Genomic DNA, 13,396 nt, shown 5'->3' with positions numbered 1-13,396 from the left:
TAAGGACCGTTCATACAACGGTACCGATTTTCTTAATTAATATTTTTCAATATTTTGTGTATTATAGTGTATTTATTGTTGTTCAATCAGTCAAGTGTACATAAATCCCTGTTATCAGAAATAACATTTTTATAAAAGTATTTGATATATATCGATTAGGCATAATTTAATGTATTTACTAAAGTAATATGATATAAGAATATGGCTCAGGTTATAATCGGTCATTAGTACAATATTACGGTCGCTCTTCGACCATACATCCCGTTTCCGTTCACACTTATCAATTTCATAAGGGCGTATCTACACTGCTTATGGCAAACGAAATTCTCTTAATAATGTGATTAATTATTTAATTCGGTAGTGCTATTGTGAAATATTAAAAACCAATAATTTTGGTGATACGCTATTTTGACGCATGCTATAATTATTATTGCTTCGTTGGTCTACTGGTTAGATGTAAAGGCCACAGACCCGAAGGTCCTAGTTTCAAATCCCAGGTTGGGCCAATAAAAAGTTATTGGGTTTTTCTGTCGAAAATTCTCAATAGCAGCTCGGAGTCTGGAAGTTGAAAGTGTGTACATTCCCGTATCACGGAAAGCACGTAAAACCGTTAGTCCCGCACCTGAACTCTTGATGGTCGTGTCGGGTTGCCGTCCCATCGGATTAGGAGAGTTAGGGAATAAAGAGTGCACCTGTGTTTGCGCACACACTTGTGTTCTATAATATGTCCTGCGCAGTTGGCTAATCTCTCTTGAGATTCGCCGCCGTGGCCGAAATCGGTCTGGAGGACCTTATAATTATTATTATGGTTATTGTATCATATAAATTACTGATTCTTCATAATCGTGTTCTGCGGTGAGTTTCGAGTTTGTCCTTACAGAATAGCTTGACTGCCCAAATATTCGCATGTTATTTTATTCAAAATTTAATTCTTGATTTAATAGAACTATACAAATACAAGACGAAATATTTGTTTTGAATAAGATTAGAAATGTATTATTTACCTCAAATCTTTGAGTATCTTCCGGTGGAAGATATTGTTATTTCCCAATATATTTCTATTATTACGAAAAACATATAATATGAAGATTTGATAAATATTATTATTCGTTACGTTCCTGTACATTTCTATGATAAAAAAAGCTTTATATCTTACCTAGCCTATATTCCCTGGCTCTAACTTTCTCTAAGATCAAAATCACTGTTCGTAGCTCTGTTGCTATATGAATGAATGTCGAAACAGAAAATTAATTTACACAGGCGTAATATTAATAGGAATGTAATAACTCAATTTCGAATATTATATTTTATATATGTATAAAGTATATTTGTACCTTATTGTCTTTTTGCCACGAACAAACTCCTTTCTTGTCGGATATCCGACATTTGAGTAATGCATCTTCTCCCGGATTCACCTCAGTGTACGTGGGCAGTTCAACAAAGCGTTGCACAGCATCTGAAATAGAGTGGAAAGTTCAGAATGATAAAGTTTCAATTTAAAGTTTGTCCTCATATACATTTAATATTCAGGACGCGTCCGTATGTTGGTCGGAACGTTTGTTACATTTCACGGTGAATAATCTCATTCGCTTCGTGAACGGTATTTTGGGGTGAATCGTATTTTTGATTAACATATTTTTTTATGTTGTAGTTAAGCGGACGGGCTAACGGCCACCTGATTGCTAGTAGTCACCACGGCCCATAGACATTGGCGATGTAAGAAATATTAACAAATCCTTATATCGTCCAGCGCCACCATTTTGGAAACTAAGATGTTAGGTCCGTTTTGCTTGTAATTACAATGACTCACTCACCCTTCATACCGGAACGCAATAATACTAAAAACTGCTGTTTAGGGATAGAATACCAAATTAATAATTGCTTAAATTACATGTGGGACATTAACAGTAACAGCCTGTTAATGTCTCACTGCTGGGCTAAGGCCTCCTCTCTGTTTTGAATAGAAGGTAATTATAAAGTATGATTTAATAATTAACTTTTATTTATTTAATTTTGATATTAGACTACTATATATGTTACCGTTTTAATCATGTTTTAACAAAAAATTGGGTGTATAAATGTGTTTTAGATAGAGAAATACAAAATTAGCGCGCCTTGGGGTTACCACTTACTCACATGCCGTGACCGACGTCATGCCCTCTCACCGCTACCACTCTCTACTCACTTGTGTGTGTGCGTGTGCGTTTACATGTATATCATCATAATAAGAAAACATATTGACTTATAAATGAAATTTTGTTTTCATTTATTTTACACCGTTTTTATTTATTGGGTTACTTTAATTATAAATTCGATCAATTTTCAATTTCGATGTTTTACAATTTGTCGGCCGTTTCGCAACGTAATTACGAAGAAAATTATAATCACTTAAAGCTGTCATATTTTTCACTGAACAAAAAGATCCTATACGACAAAACATTCCCTGGCGAATCGAATAATAAAAAATACGAAAAGATTCTGACATGGTTCAAATAGACATAAATCCTCAATAGCGTATCTGTCAACTCACTGTGAACTTGCTCCTGGGTCCGGATTACGTCATACTCGGTACCGTCACCGTGAACTTCACGGCACTCAACGGCAAATTATTGTGTATTATACGATTCTCCGGAATTCGATTGGTTTAAATTCTTAATGCTCTTAAGCCTGGGATAAATCATTTTTTGCCGTCGACCGTGTAAGCTGAGTAAATATTTGATTTGTTGGAAGCTGTGACAGATAAAAAAAATACTTGTTCGTTTCTTTATTTGAAGTAATGATGTGAAATGAAAAGACATTAGAGAATAATTTTGAAAGTGAATATTTTAAGATAAACGATGACAGTGAATTTTCCATTTTGATTTTGAGCGTATTATGTTATTACCTTCTTGCTTAGTGGTTAGAACATATGAATCTTGAACGAAGATTGCAGATTCAAACCCTGGCAAGCACCACGGAGTTTTGTGTTTCAATATGTATGCGGTAAACGAAAACATCATAAAGAAACCTACTGTCACAACGTACATGTTATCGGATGGAATTCTGCCATATGTATATCCATCTACCCACATTGAAGTAGCGTGGTGAAATAACCTTCCGTCTATATAACTAAATGATTAACATGTAACCAATTTTAAAATACGATTTACTTAAAATAAAAATACATGTATAATTAAAAGTGTATAATGTAACAAAAGTAAAATAGTCAATTAAAGCAATTGACTAGGAAAAATTAACAACGCGGTTATTACGATGAGCTCGTTAAAAATCCGAACTAAAATCAATTAAGTTGCTCAATTCGAAGCGCTCTTAATTAAACTTTTTAACCCCTTTCCAGCGGACACTACGAACTGCGAAGTTTCATAAAGAAATACCAAGAAAATCAGACACCACTTTTTTCATTTCCATCAAACTCTCACTTCTCAGCCGGTTCACAAGCGACGACTTTATTCGCCATCTTGGTAAATTAAACTAAGTTTGTAACAGCTAACTTTAGCATAAATACATTCATAACTGTTTGTTTCGTGTTTATTACTTATTTTATAATGATTGCTTGCTTTACACAGTTTTTACAACGTTTCTATTAGCTGGCTTTGGGCAATGTCTATGAAAGTATGATTTTTATAATCGATTTTTAACTGACTTTCTGATGAGTTGAGAGATTTGAAATTGGAACAAAAGTTCGGATTGGATGACAATGTAAGGAAATAAAAAATAATAATGACCGATGTGTGCGGTTAACCCAGCAGAATTTTGACTGAAGATCGTGGGTACAAACTTGGGCAAACACCGGTGAATTTTTATAAATTTATGTTTTTAATTTCTCATCTCATGATCGGTGGTCTAGATAAAAACTATCCACAAGTGTATTCCATACTAGTGCAATATGTTAGAATTATCCCCTAACCTTATCCTCAAATAAACAGAAGGCCTTAGCCCAGCAGTGGAATATCTACAGGCTGAAAAGTTTATATCGAGAACGTAGTATATTAAAAAAAAATATATTTGTTTATAATAGGCTGAGCTTATGATTGCTTTTCCTTCAGTTAGCTACCAGCCACGGAATCTTAGACATTAGATACTCGTATCCCATCCCTAGTGCCAGTACACTGGCTAACTCATTCTTCAAACCCATTGACAGAACAGATGAAAGTGGCACCTAGACCGAACAGAGTCAGAGAAGTGCAAAGCCTTCAGCATTGTACTAATAGTGGAGTATTTAGATAGCATCCACAGAATTTAAGTTGAAATAATGTTTTTTCGTCTATGATTATAATTTTCTTTCTTTCTCTACAAATTGCTCGCTGCCTTTTTGTATTATGTATATCTTTTTGTATTGTGTTGATGGCTCCGTAACATACTTAATAATGAAATTTCTAGAATAATACTTTATATTATTACAGCAACATTGTTATTTTGCGGTGGAACAATGTAGAAGGCTTTGCTACGTATACTAAGTACAGCGGTAAGACGAACATGCCGAAAACGACAACACGATGTGTCTTCGTGCCGCGTAATCGCTTACAAACGATGTGGTTACAAAATAATTTATAATCATAAAGCACAAGTGCACTTTTAATTTCGTATTATTTAAATAGTGTATCTAATGAGCATAGGTTATTGACCCCTTCCAGTTGTGACGTATGGTAGCACCCGCGCGAGACATTCGCATGCCGTGAAGATTTTGTGATAAGAAGTTTCTATATACACTTTTATATATACAACATTCCGTACTGAGATTCGTTCTTAAGAAAAATCTCTTATATTACAAATGTTAAATGTATAAATTTGTGAATATTATTAGCGTCCATTTTGAACGTATATATGAATCAATACTAATACGTGGTGGTTTGTGCAAACTCGTGTGGGCAGATACCACCCACTCATCATATACACTGCCAAATAGCGATACTTATTATTGATGTAACCAGAAGTTTTGAAGGGCGAGTGAGCCAGTGGGACTACAGACACAAACGACATGACAATTTAGTTCCCGAGGTTGGTTTGGAACAATTTCCCATCCCATACCGTTGTGTATAATTTCATAACAATAAATTGATAGAAAATATAATAATGTATTAAGCACACATATATAAAACGTATTCCAAATAATCCATTGATAAAATTAAATTGTTTAAATTTGCATTAAATAATATTTTACACGTAGGTTTTAACTTGTTTCTTTACCTTAAGGGAATTAAATCGACCTAAAAATCGTGACGTAGGCAGCGCTTCGACACAATGACCCGGGGAAAATGATTCAAGCGTAAAAATTCATTTAAACCCCATGTTTTAACGACTTCCTCGAATTATACGTATCGATGGGACAAATTGCGTAGAAGGGTCATGGGGGTGGCAAAAAACCGTAGCTAGTGCCCTCGAGTGGAACCATATGCGGTACTTATGCGGTAAATACTTTAAAAAGAATTTAAAAACTGTTTAAAAATATATGTTCTATCGTAAAATTTCGAATTCCACGATAACGTAAATTACTTACATAATATTGTGCTCTTTAAATTTCCGCTATATACAGGAGCGTTATTTTATTTATATAAAACATTATTTGGATTTCAACCTCGATGATAGAATTGTATTGACGTTAGTCAAAGTCGGGTTTGTTTTTAAGCAGATAACCGTTGATTAATTTGTTCCAAAGACAAGAATTTTCGAGTATTCTGTTATCACTCGGTTAAGTACAGCAAGTGGTAAATGATACTACCAGTATAATTAACCGTATTTCGGTTACAAGTCTGGATCTGGAGTCTGGACCATCAAATAGTCGACTTGATGGTAAGTGGTCACTTCCGCCTGTAGACATTGGGATTGTAAGAATTATTAACCATCCCTTACAATCAAAATGCGCCACCAGCCTTGTGAGATATAATAATATACTCCACGCCTGTAATAACACTGGCTTACTCACTCTTCAAACCAGAACACAACAATGAGTGGGTGGGCTACCCATAAAGTCCTATCACCAAGTAAGTTTTGCAAAAGTAACAGCTTGTAAATATTTCACATCTGGCATCTCCTTTTGAGGAGAAAGTTGTGCATTATTTATCTTGAATATTAAGAAAAAACTCAACATATTGTTGCAGATTGTTGTCGTTCCCTTGCTGGGCAAAGATTTCTAACTAAAAAGCTTAATCCACCACATTACACAAACGAAAATGTAACCTATTGTGTATTGTATAAAGACTTTTCCATCAAACTTTGTTCTCTGTCATGTGGTTTCAACGAAGTTATGTAATAAAAATATATTATTATTTCTATTAATTTATCTTCTTATTTGTAGATATACTTTTACATGTAATTTTGAATCGCAAAGCTTTACCACCGGTTCAGAATTTAGATCCTGCCGAAAAGAACCGGCAAGAATACCGTATTTCACATTATTAAAAAGTTACTCCAGTTAAAACTTTTTTTCACTCGACCGTATTTTTTTTTAAAGATTTTTATATAGAAAAACATGCAACCATTTTTTACATAGTTTCTATTACTTTCCGTTAATGGTAAGTGCTAATATTTCTAAATTTAGATTAAATGCGTGTTTATGTTTAAAATTTAAACAAAATTAACAATTAATTTATTTAAATATCCTATCCGCATATACGTAACTTTAATAATTGTTTAAAAGCAAACGATATACACGAACTAACAATTTTAATACGAACATTAAAATTCAGCCCGCTTAGTCTGTACCAAGTATGCTGTACAAATTTGATATTTTTAATCAAAGATCAGATGAAAAGTTGGAACAAACTTACTGTCCAACTAAATTAAACGACTAGCGTCCAGTTAACAAAGTTTACTAGCTCGCTGATAAACCTGTCTGAAATTCATAAAAGTCGCTGGTATTACTCGTCCGCCAAAATTACTTAAATATCAAAATCCTTACATGTTGAACTTAATGTTCAGCAGCCAACATCATTATGAATTCACAAAAACTAGTTCCCATTTAAATGTTGAACTCATATTTACTTTAAAATGACTCTTTTGTTAAATTTTAATTTAATGCATTTTTATGTGTCCCATTCTAAAGTTTTGCTTTTATTTTGACATTATCATACGTGCAAAAACAAAGATTGTTTTCAACGTTTTCTTTTTAAATATTGTTTCTTACACGAAGAACAAAAATATATCCACAACAAACAACATAACTTTATATTGCTGTCATACCTATTCAAATAACGACGGGGAAAATATCATCAGGAAAATTGTATGAGTCGAATGAAAGTTTGCTACATTTCTATCCAACAACCCGCAATAAAGAGTGTGGTGGACGAAGCTCCAAGCCTTTTCCTATAATGGAAAGATCAACTCGGCAGTGAGCTCTTACATATTTTGTTCTCACATCTATTCAAATCAGTCGTTGGAATTTACACGAGCATGTTCCGTTATATTTTATTAAATTTTATTTTAAATTTTTATATTTAAATAATTTCAATATAATTCAGTAGTTAAACTAAATAACAAGATATCAGATAAACAGCGCCGAAAGCTTACAATTATTTTACAAAAATGATAATATCGATCATGAAATAAATAAATTTGTATTTATACATATTTGTTGGTCTGTCGATTTGAAATGATAGAATATCGTCTGTCATGGGTTCAAACCCTGGATTGGGCCAATCAAAAACTTATTGTGTGGATACTGAAAATTGATAGTTTTTACACTCCTGCTACGAAAAGCCGTTTGTACTGCGCCTGAACTGTTTCCGGTCGTGCCGGATATGCCGTCCCATCGGATTATGAGAGTGCACTATAGTAATTATCTCCTGCGCAATTGGCTAGTCTCCCTTGGGAATGGACCCCGTGGCCGAAATCGGTTTTGAGGACATCATCATTATTGGTATTTAAAAGTGTATATATATATATATATATATATATATCTATATATATATATATATATATATATATATCCAACCAAACATTTACGTATAGACAAATATAATATGTTATAATAATAATCCTCCTGACCGATTTTAGCCACGGAGGCCAATCTCAAAAGAGATCAGCTAACTGCGCAGGACATATTATAGTACACAAGTGTGTGCGCAAACACAGGTGCACTCTCTATTACCTAACTCTCATAATCCGATGGGATGGCTATCCGACAAGACCGGTAAGAGTTCAGGCGCAGGATCAACGGCTTTATGTGCTTTCCGAGGTACGGGAGTGTATACACTTCCAACTTCCAGACTACGGACTGTTGAGAATTTTCGACAGAAAAACTCACTAACTTTTGATTTGGAGGTCCTGGGATTTGAACATCAACATACATCCAACCACTAGACTGACGAGGCAGTCAACATGCTATAATATAAAATGTAGGTTAGCAATAAAAAGTAAAGCCTTAAATAAATACAACTAAATATTAAATATAGTTACTGTACAAATCGTGACCGCATGGAATAATGGCAAGAATGTTAGCAGCATTTCCCCTTTGAATCGCAATTCCGATTATCTGTGTCAAAAATGAACCAATGCAATAAAACGGAGGGTTATATTTTTGATGAAAGCTTTAATGTAAGTAATTGTTGTAAAATTTAATAGAATGACATAACTAATACAATGTGCATAAGTTATTTATACAATAATATCTGACAGAACGCTAGCTGGTATATACCTTCAAGTCAAGAGTAAATAGGCATCTTCTAGGCAAGTGCACTCCACCTTAGACTGAAACTCATTTTCCATCAGGTGTGATAACAGTCAAGCGCTAGCCTATACATTTAAAAAAATATATTTGAATGACATACAAAGTATTCGAATTTATATTTCTCGAATGCAATGTCACCGACGTATGACTGACTTCTATAAACCTTTAATAAAGTTAACATTGTGGCAATATAACAGCCCCTTTATCGCTTACTTGTTTTCGTCTAAAACTCAATATCTCTTGGAAACTTGATATTGTTGTAAAACTTTTCTGCCAACACTTAACTTTTGTACAATTCGGAAAAATGAACACCAAAATTATATAGCTTCCTTATCTTAAGTAATAGCTTATCTTCGAAGTTTAATACAAAAAAACCAAAAAAATAAATTGCTTCCTCAAATAGAACAGAAGCTACCAAAGAGGCTAGTTTCTAATCTAAATTACAAAAATGAATTAAAATAAGACGGCTTGCAGCGAGTCATTTTTATGATGATAATAATCGCATATGAGCATATACTAACCCAGAGAAGCACTGTGTTGCACATACAAACACATGAGTTACATAATTTGTGTTTACAATTCATCTCATACTCGGCGGTGAAGACAAAAGTGGTAAGGGTGTAAGTTACATTGCTTTAATAATTCGTACTAACAGACCGAACTCACCAAACCGCATCGAAGCGTAATGGAATTAGCTCCAAAGCTTTTCCTCAAAAGGAGAGGCCTTTGTCCAGCAGTTGAGCATTTATGGGCGATTGCTTAATAGACTCAGGGACATGCGTGTAATTGCTACGTTTACACCTGATCGATTTTTTGGGGATTTGTAAGCGTTTGTCGTAACTCAGACATATCCTGATAAAAGCACATATTGCTCCCCTGATACAAAGTTTTACGAGCCAAATTTCCTGAGGCTTTCACGTGCTCATATATTTCTACACATATCCACAAATTACAACCCTATTGCAAAACTCAACCGCGATACTAAAATTAAAATATATTTATTCAAGTACGTATGAAGTTTTAAAACGTTATACAATATTCAATGTAATCAAATGTAAAGTGATTGTTGATTCGTAATGTAGATCTAACGCGAAGTAGCCTTCTATCAAAAGGTGTAGTTGCATTTTTTATTTTTGTAAATTATGGATTTTTTTTTTGTGGAACTTTCACATAATTTAATACTAAATGAAGCGAAACATCGTGGCTTTGGCTGCGTTATCTATGCGTTGTGGGTGTTTTTACGACTACTTTGGCTTTCTTTAAGGGTTTTTGTTGTTTCTGTTGTGACATATTCTGAACTCGGCTGTGCAAATGGATTGTTGTTTCTAGCTGGCTAAGAGACTTTGTTGTGTCTTGAGATTGGTTATGTTGGTTTTCACTGTTGTTTGTTGATTTGTTTTTGTTGTTCAATTATTTTCATTTTTTAATTTTTTTTTTTTTTTGTTCTGATGGACGTCGACACGGAGTTGTCGTCGTCCGACGCAAATGCTCTTTGATTCCGGTTCGGATACGGAGACTGTCGGCGGATCAGATCGGCGGCGAAACGTAACAGTGCTAGCCGGGGGAAGCTCACTTCCAAGGGACGCGGAACTGGCCTCGCTCACGCCAAAGCCGAGCTTAAAGCAAAGGCCGCCGAGGCTAGGGAAGAGGCGTTTGAGCGCTCCTTGAGAAGTCGGGCTTTCCGTAAGGAGACGGCTGTGATCGCGCTTGACTCTGAGGAATCCTCTTCCTCGGAGGTCCGTAGGGAGGATCCCCTAAAATTGGGTGCAGAGGAGCTGCGTGCGGAGGCTGGTCGCAATGCAGCACTTATTCTGGAGATTGCCCAGAAATCCAGCAACCTGAAGGGTGGCTTCATCAAGAAGCTCAAAGAATCTGCATCTTCGCTCCAGTACATCGAAGATGCTCTGGCATCAAGGACCGAGGCGGAAGAGACGCGCAGGCTTCGCGCTGATAATGGCCGCCTGCGCAAGGAGGTGGACAGCCTCAAGACTGAGTTAAAAGCCCACCGCCGTGAGTTTGCGGAAATGCGGACCACGGTGGCAGTGGCAAATGAGGCGTCCACCAGCACTGTGCGGGACACACAGGCTTTGGAGGAATTTAAGGCCTCTATAATGTCGTCGGTGGGCTTTATGATTAAAGCTCAAATGGAAGGAATTCAGGACCGTCTCCTTCCAGCTAAAGTGCTCCGTCCCCCTCTGGCCGCGGACAAGAAACAGGCTGTAGTGCAGAAAACTGCACCTACATACGCGCAAGTGGTCCATCCGACCCCACCACCGAAACCCACACAGGCGCCGAAACGGGTGCCTGCAGTCGAGTCAGTCCCGCTGGCACCGACTACGTGCGTATCAGCCACCCCGACCACGTCGGAGTCCCAACCACGGGAGGCCCAGGAGACATCATGGTCCACCGTGGTTAAAAAGGGGAGAAAGAAGAAAAAGGCTTCCCCCTCGGCCGCAGCGTCCGCCACAGTACCATCAACAGTGGTGAAGGCTCCGCCGGTGGCCAATCCGAGGCTGGTTGCTCCTCGCAGGGCTGCAGTAATGGTCACTCTGCAGCCGGATGCGCAGGAGAAGGGCGTTACATACGCTCACATCCTGGAGCGCGCGGAGCAGGGCGTTAAGCTTCAGGATATTGGAATCTGTGGCGGCCTTAGGGTCCGACGATCGGCGACGGGAGCCAGACTCCTCGAGCTGCCGAAAGCACAGGCGGAGCAGGTGGATAAGCTTGCTGAGAAGCTCCGCACTGTGCTGGATGGTGTCGCAAGCGTCGTTCGCCCTGTAAAGCGAGTGGAACTTAAGGTGACGGGATTGGATGATTCCGTCACCAAAGATAAATTGGTCGCTGCAGTTGCTCGTGCAGGGAACTGCTCCCCTGACTCAGTCAGATGCGGAGTGTTGCAGCGTGGTCCCGGATATATGGAAATGGTCCGCGTCACCTGTCCTCTCACAGCGGCGAAGAAGATATCAGATGCCGGTCGCCTCCTCGTAGGGTGGAGCTCGGCCAAGGTATGCGTATTGGAGCAGCGCCCTTTGCGCTGCTTCAAGTGTATGGGCCTTGGCCACACGAAGGTGCTTTGCCCATCCAAAGCGGAACGGGGGGGTCTATGCTTCCGGTGTGGCGTAGATGGCCACAAGTCGGCGGGCTGTGCCGAGAAACTGCGCTGTGCTGTGTGCGCAGACGCTGGCAAGCCCTCTGGGCACGTGATGGGATCAGGGGAGTGCAACCCCCCCATCACAAAGGGTACGGTGGTCTTAGGCACCCAGACTACCACCAATGTCGGACGGCGCCAGGCCGAGGAGGAAGCTTCAATGTCAATATGAGCACAAACATAAAGTTCCTCCAGACGAACGTCAACCACTGCGCCGCGGCGCAGGACCTGCTGCTGCAGTCCATGGTGGAGTGGCAGATCGACCTGGCTGTGGCCTGCGAGCCATATTATGTCCCTCCCCTACCTAACTGGTTAGGAGACTTGGACGGCACCGTGGTGGTTACTACCCGGAGTGAAACGAGTTCTCTCTCACTCATTGAGAGGGGCTCGGGTTACGTAGTGGCAGGGTGGAGAGAATTCGTTGTTGTGGGTACGTACTTCTCTCCCAACCGCGGCCTGGCGGAGTTCGAGATTTATCTCGGCTCAATCAGAGCTGCGGTGACCAGGCAGTCACCGAGGCCGATACTGGTCTTGGGCGACTTCAATGCTAAATCACGTGCCTGGGGCAACCCTGCCACGAATCCGCGAGGAAGGGCTGTTCAGGTGTGGGCACTTCTCTCCAGCCTGTCCCTACTCAACAGGGGGCAGGTTTACACGTGCGTGCGGCAACAGGGGGGGTCCGTGGTGGATCTCTCTTTCGCCACCCATGTTGTAGCACGCAGAGTGTTGAATTGGAGAGTAGAGGAGGAGGTGGAGACTCTGTCGGACCACAGGTACATCCGGTTTGAGATCTCTACCTCTCGCAGGTCGGTGGAACCCTCTAGGGTGCCAACCACGATTCCAAGGTGGTCTCTTAGCCAGCTAGATCGTGAGCTGGCCAGGGAGGCTGCCATCGTACAGCGATGGGGTTCCACAGGAAGGTGGGAGGGCGCCAGTGCAGAAGAGCTAGCGGGCCACATGCGCAGTGCCCTCAAAGAGGTCTGCGATGCTGCCATGCCTAGGTTCCGGCATAGAGCTCCGCGCCGGCGCCGTGTATTGGTGGTCGCCCGAAATAGCAGAGCTTCGGGCGACGTGCAGCCGGGCGCGAAGGGCTTACGTCCGTTGTAGGAGGCGCAACGGTTTTGATGTGGACTTGGAGGGACAGCTATTGGCCGCTTATCGTCAGCTGAAAAAAGACCTACAGCTGGCGATAAGTCAGGCCAAGGAGAAAGCTAGGGAAGAACTACTGGCGGGCCTGAACCGGGACCCCTGGGGGCGTCCGTTCCGCGGTGTGCGTGGAAAATTCCGCACGCAGGGTGCCCCCGTGACAGAGACAATGTCATCGGATCTCCTCCTGCGCCTGGTCGGGGAACTTTTCCCCCATCCAGGTGAGCATGTCCCTCCACAGATGGTCCCTCGCTCTATGATTGACGACACAGTGGCTCCACCACTGATCACGGAGCGGGAGATGGAGGCGGCCTTCGACCGCTTGAGGGCCAAAAACACTGCGCCGGGCCCAGACGGGATTCCAGGGCGTGTTCTATGTGACGCTCTGGAATACCTAGGCGTAAGGCTTCGGGAGCTGTTCGACCAATGTCTGTGCA

General features: G+C 39.9%; 1 protein-coding gene across 2 annotated transcripts in view; it reads right to left on the bottom strand.

Moving 5' to 3' along the window:
* LOC126773667 (hemicentin-2) overlaps positions 1-13,396 on the bottom strand; it is a 106,354-nt gene that overhangs the window by 61,024 nt on the left and 31,934 nt on the right. For both annotated transcript variants that reach the window (XM_050494728.1, XM_050494729.1), the window contains exon 2: positions 1,335-1,456. In XM_050494728.1, the coding sequence (XP_050350685.1) occupies positions 1,335-1,456 (122 nt within the window). The remainder of the gene's footprint in view (positions 1-1,334; positions 1,457-13,396) is intronic.

The sequence above is a fragment of the Nymphalis io genome, chromosome 15, assembly GCF_905147045.1.
Source record: "Nymphalis io chromosome 15, ilAglIoxx1.1, whole genome shotgun sequence".
NCBI classification, from domain to species: Eukaryota; Metazoa; Arthropoda; class Insecta; order Lepidoptera; family Nymphalidae; genus Nymphalis; species Nymphalis io.
This window is presented reverse-complemented; position numbering and strand designations above follow the sequence as displayed.